This window comes from Tachysurus vachellii, chromosome 12, assembly GCF_030014155.1.
Source record: "Tachysurus vachellii isolate PV-2020 chromosome 12, HZAU_Pvac_v1, whole genome shotgun sequence".
NCBI lineage: Eukaryota > Metazoa > Chordata > Actinopteri > Siluriformes > Bagridae > Tachysurus > Tachysurus vachellii.
The window spans coordinates 19,127,962-19,134,087 of NC_083471.1; the positions used below are offsets into that span (position 1 = coordinate 19,127,962).

The 6,126-nt window shown below is 34.8% G+C and overlaps 1 protein-coding gene across 1 annotated transcript in view; it reads right to left on the reverse strand.

Annotated features, from left to right (window-relative positions):
• The window catches only part of si:ch73-337l15.2 (glutathione hydrolase 6), an 11,289-nt gene extending 7,318 nt beyond the window's left edge, over positions 1-3,971 (reverse strand). The window contains exon 1 of the mRNA XM_060884133.1: positions 3,741-3,971. Coding sequence (XP_060740116.1) covers positions 3,741-3,856 — 116 coding nt within the window. The 5' untranslated portion in view covers positions 3,857-3,971. The remainder of the gene's footprint in view (positions 1-3,740) is intronic.
• Between the last annotated feature and the right edge of the window lie 2,155 nt (positions 3,972-6,126).

Consider the following 6,126-nt stretch of genomic DNA (forward strand, 5'->3'; position numbering starts at 1 on the left):
CCAGGGAGGCTCACCTTGCATTAAGACTCCCAGAGAAATGCTGGGCATTGTGGAACACGCCTTGTATATATGTGTGTGACACACTAAATGCCTTTCTAAAGTTAAATTAGCTGCTGTAATGCTACAGTATGCTGTACCAAGTTAAAATCACTGTTAAATTTAGGAAGAAAATATTTTGTATGCCGTGGGTGGGATTGGAAATCCAAGAAAGTATATTTAATCTGACACTAATAAAAGTAATAAATGCATCATTAAAGAAAACCAAAAGAAAATATATTATAGGATATTTTTCATTTTGGAGCAACGTGCCACATAAAGACTACTGTATTACACTAGATCACTGTGAAGATATGACAGGTTTGGAGTGAATTATTCAGTAGGATTATACAGTAGGGTCAATTATTCAGTGCGTGTCTACCTTTTATAAAGCCTAGCTAAAGAATTTATTCAACCAAAAAAAAAAAAAAAAACTAGAAAAAGGAAAAAACGATTTATCAAACAAGTCATCATTTAACATTAGTATCGTTATGTTTTCAGAATATATATATATATATATATATATATATATATATATATATATATATATATATATATATATTCTGAAAACATAACAATAACAATACTGTCGATCATTACTTTTCCTTATATATATAGATATAGATATATATATATATATAAAAGGAAAAGTAATGATCGACACTATTGTGTTGTTCTTATATATTATCTTCCATGTCCATGCTTACAGCCATCCTTTCCATTCCCATTTCCCGAATCATTTCACTGATTTATGAGCGTCTTAAATAAGTAAAGGTGTAGAAGCTATACATAGTGCTTCCTAATACTGTTTTAAATGTATAATTATCACTTTAGTTTGGATGGCTTGTAGAAACATTTTAACCAGTTCTACATTTTTTATGTACATTTAGCAAATATACTTGGATACATGAATACTTTACATCAAAATCAAATCAAAAGATGTATTCTTAGTAATAATAAACTCATAACATGCTGATCTAGATGAGGACAAAAAGTATCTGAAAAAAAAAGAAATAACCTTGAATCGAAGCCCCTTATTCATGGATAGACACAGACCCACTGTATGCGCTTACAATTTGTTTTTCTTTTTGAAATTTTATTTGCTTTACTGTATATGGTTAAAGGTTTCCCATTTCAAACCATGCACAGTAAATGTGACTTGGTCAACTCTTTGCTGCTCTTCATTTCTGAGTAGGTTTTCCACTCCATGGCTCTGGGGATTTTGTACTCATTCAGCCACAAAACATTAGTGAGTGCTGATTTTGGGAGAAAAGTTCATCTTTCAAGGTGTTTCAAGTGGGGTTGAGGTCAAGGATCTGTGCAGGCCACTCAAGGTCTTCTACTCTGACAAGGTCTTTGCCTTTAAGAGCCTCACTTTGTACTCAGAGACATTGTTATGCTGGAACAGGCTTGGTCCTCTCCCTTGAATAAGTTATCTTTGGGTCATTGCAAAAAAACTACAGGAATCTTGAGTTACCTTGTTTTATGTTTTACACTGCTCATTTACCGTTTACAGTTAACTATTATGTGCGGTGTCAACAATCTTAAATAATGGCCTGTCTCACACTTTTGCATTAGTGAGAACTTTATAATATTTATTCTGTACTTTTATATTCATGCAAAGCAGCTTGGCAACAATGTCCATTGTTAAAAAAACTATAAAAATTAAACTGAACTGAATAGAATTTGGTGTCTGTTGCTAATTATCTAGATTTAAAATGACATTACTGTATGATATCACAAAGTACACATAATGTATGGTTAACACTGCAAAAGAAGAACACTGTTTCAGAGCCCTGAGTAAAAACTTTACTTACTTTACTTTATACTTTATTCTCCCCAAAGGGAAAATTCCTTTCCACAACACTGCACTTGTTCGACACACAACATAAACATAAACAGTCATAATACACACATGTCAAGAAACATTCAGAATAAACACTCAGCGATGTCCGTTGTTAAGATACTTAATGACTGAGGGAATCAGGCTTCTTCCAAAGCGGGCCCTCCTGCACCTCAGAGCCCTGTACCTGCACCCTGAGTGCAGTGGGGCTAGATACTCATTTAGTGGATGTGTGGAATCCCGTTCTATTGAAATGGCAAAGCGTCCGATAGCTGTGTTATTGAGTTCTATAAGGTTAGGTGTTGGAAGACCTATAACTTTTGCAGCAATATTGGACACCTTTGTGAGTTTGACCATATTTTTAAAAGAAAGCAAAAAGCACTGTGAAACGTTCCTCTACCTGCGATTAAATGTGGGGTTTAGAACAAACATAACCTGGGGTTAAGTGCAGTGTGAAAAGCCCTCAGTTCCTCTAAAGGGAAATTGTAATGCTAAACCATACAAATATGTTATAGACAACAGTTTGCTTACAACTTTGTGGTAACAGTTTGCAAAAGAAACACATATGGATGTAACAGTCAGGTGTCCACATACTTTTGGCCATGTAGTGTAATTGTAATTATTTGCCATAAAAAAAGATTTTGACAAGACTGTACTTAACCGCCCACTGTTCATATAGCGAGTATGGGGAAGTTTGACTCCCTTTATCAGCTTTAAGTCAAATAGCAACAGTTTAAAATAAATGGTCATTCAAAAGACAAACATAAGTTTATAATATATGGAGTTGGAAATGAAAACATTGACGTTTGTTAAACTGTTGATGTCATGTGTATATGGTAGCCTCTGGCGCTATGAGCAAGCCACTGCTCCTCCAATACTGCTTTATAATAGAGTGATAGAATGGTTATGAATGTTTAATAAAGGCATCACATAGTCCAAGTTCTTCTTGGAGTTGATCTTCTTTTAATTACATACTGAATGTTGATTCACGTAGGTATGTGTTATGGTAGTTATAATATAATAATTGAGATTGAATTAAATAGTAATAATAGTTGAATTAAAAAAAATATGGCTTATTATTAATACTTGTCTTGTTAATAAGTTAAAACATAAATTGTTTAAAAGGCATACTTGTTGAAATAACGTGTATTTGTGAATAAAAGTGTTTGGAGAAATAAGCATTTAGTGTTAATCTTTCACTTTTATGGAAGTCTACAAAGAATTGTGAATTTAATATTAATTAAAAAATATATTCTTGTTAAAAAAAAATAAATTAAAAAAACTAAAATATTAAAAAAAAAAAAAAAAAAAAAAAAGAGTATTATCTTGCTTTTGGAATAATAAGGTGAAATAGAGTGAGTAGGCAAACCCCTTTTTGCCCTGGCTTTAGCCTAGTGGTTAAGTCGTTGGACCACTGACCAGAAGGTTGTGAGTTCCATTCCCAAGTACACCCGGTTGCCACTACTGTGCCCCTGAGCAAGGCCCTCAACCCACAGAAATTATGTTAAATTGCTTTAACATTTTCATCTTTTATTCTTAGTTCTAGGGAATTCTGAAACTAGGGTTTGTAAAAGCAGTTATGTAAAATATAACCGCTTATGAGCTTTGGCTCTGTGTGTGATGTGCGTTAATTAAGGTTTGGGGGCTGAATCTCTGGTGCTGTCTGAAGCCCAATTCAAATACAGCTGAATTCAATCATCAGTGAATATACTTCGAGTTAGTGTTGCTGTAAAGGCTGAACTGTGGAGAGCCTAAATTCCCTTAAACAATGTAACTATCGGCTTCCACAGTGAGGGTGTGTAATAAAACGATGCCGATAGTGAACATTAGAACACAGTGAGCTTAATCACTCGTCACTTACAGCTTAAAGTAGACTGTCACTTGTTCTCCATCGCTGTCCTCATTTGCGCGGTCGGTTTCTGTGTCATCATGAATATCCGTGGCTACCTTCATGTACCGAACATCGCACTGCACCATTTTAACTCAAACAGGCCTACACGAGTATGTGATAATGTCGTAGTTTCCTTTTGTTTTGAAAGTACATTTCACCTGCTATTTCCGGCTTGGACCTACCTGCCACTCCTGTCCGGAACTCACCTGCTCTCAGCTGACAAACAGGACCGACCTGTCTGAGAGCTAAATGCAAATCAAGCTCATGTATATTCTAAACGCGCGCAACCCTATTGGTGAGTTCACGGTCCTGATCGTTTCATATTCATTTATTCATCTTCCGTACTGTTATCAGAAGCATGTTAATTTTGTCTGATTTTGTTTTAAGACAAAGTATTCTACGTTTGTTACTTTTTTTCTTTTTTTTCTCGTTATCCTAAGATAGTGCATACAAAGGAATACTAATAATAATAAAAAAAAAATGCATATAGAACTTAAAAGTAGGTATTAAAATGACGCGTTATGACAAAATTAACATGGCCCCGCCCCTTGGGACATGTATTATAATAGGCCCTTGCTGAAAACCTAATACATTTAGGTATATATCTTGCATTTAAACCTTTTCCCTATTTCTTAAGGATTTATAATGCTACTCATTAGTGTTTAAGCAGAAATCCAGCATAGGTTTTTTTTTCCTTCTCAAAAGACCCAAACAAGGTCAGTAAATATTAAGGACATTTTAAACATAGGTGTCCTCTAACACAACCTATGTGCATGTTCCAGATATATAACATCAATAAAAGGCTACTCACATAAAAGCAGCAATTTGCCTGTACGTGCATCACCGAAATGTAATTATTAAAATACTTTTTGCATTAATGCGTAAATCCGCATCACAACGTCTACTCAAAATATCTTTTTCCATGACTCTTCCATTATAGCTTATGAAAGATGTACATTTTAGTACAATCAGTCTTAAACACATTGAACCCACATGAAATATTTGGAATATACCAGAGGAAGCTGCTGCATCATCCAACTATCATCACAATCATAGAAAAAGGAAATGTTATCTGGTTCTTTTTCCATTATTTTCAATAATATTTCAATTAAACCTTGTTACCCAATTTATATATTAGAAGTAAATTATGAATTAAAATATACATTTGACTAAATCATTAGAATGTGTTTAATGTCTTGTTCTCAGCATGGATGTCATCCATTGCTTTGTGTATTTGCTAATTTTAGGCTAAACTACTCATTCTGGATACATTGAACTGTGTCACTAATTAAAGACAAAAATCCAGCCAGTTTCAGAAAGAAACCTTGTAAGAAAGAAGTGTCTGCTTATAATCAAGAACTCACATAACACCAGATCTTCACAGTTCATCACAAGGCCTTCAAAGAAGCATTTGAAATGACTGTGACAGGTCCCAGTAAACCAATTTCAATATCCCGGTGACCAGAGGAGGTGAAAATGTGATAAGACTTTCAAAGAAGCCTATGATTCCACTGCTTCATTTTCAAGGGCTCGGTGGCTTCTTGCTTTATTTATTTTTTGACATTTGCAGGGAGATTTTCAGGCATAGGGAACATATTTGAATGTAAAGTCCGCACTGTGACACCAGGAGGGCAGGCGCACATCAAAGTGTTGATGTGAGATGGAGGCTGAGATTGAACATCTTAACCACGGTGACTGTGAAATGTCATTCACATGACTGTGTGTGTGTGTAAAGCCAGTGTTGTCTTGAAATCTGTTTCAACATTTATTCTAGATGTGACCTGGAAGGTCAATGCTGAAAGGTCTGCATCTGAATGTCACTGCATTTTAGGAATGCAACGGAAAATAGGTTTACACAAAAGAAATTCACCTTGATTGTCTTGTTTTTTTTTTTTTGTAGGAGTGTGTTCTTTGTTTTTTTAGGATATGTGTAATTTGAGAGTCTGAAATTTATGACAGCCTGGAACTATGTACAATGTGAGCTTGCCATTAAACAACAACAAAAAAAAGGGAGTAAAGTGTTTCTTAATGGTCTGAGCAGAATCTCATATGTATAATGAGTTTCTCAGGAGTCTCACAGCCCCCATGGCCTGGGGTATTTTCACAAATTAAGTTGCAAGTTAAACACGTATTACACTTCACAGTGGCTGACACTGTAGCATTTATATGTCTTTGTAAACTTTTATTCAAGTAGAACATTAATAAAATATCTTAGATTAGATTTGTATTACTGTAGACAAGATTTTCCGTCTTTTCCGTCTTTTTTCAAGTCCCTCAGTGAACTGTAGCTTGTGCTTTTACCTGTGGCCAAAACCCTGGTGGTGTGTTTAGCACAGTTTCCCTCTGTACAATAATG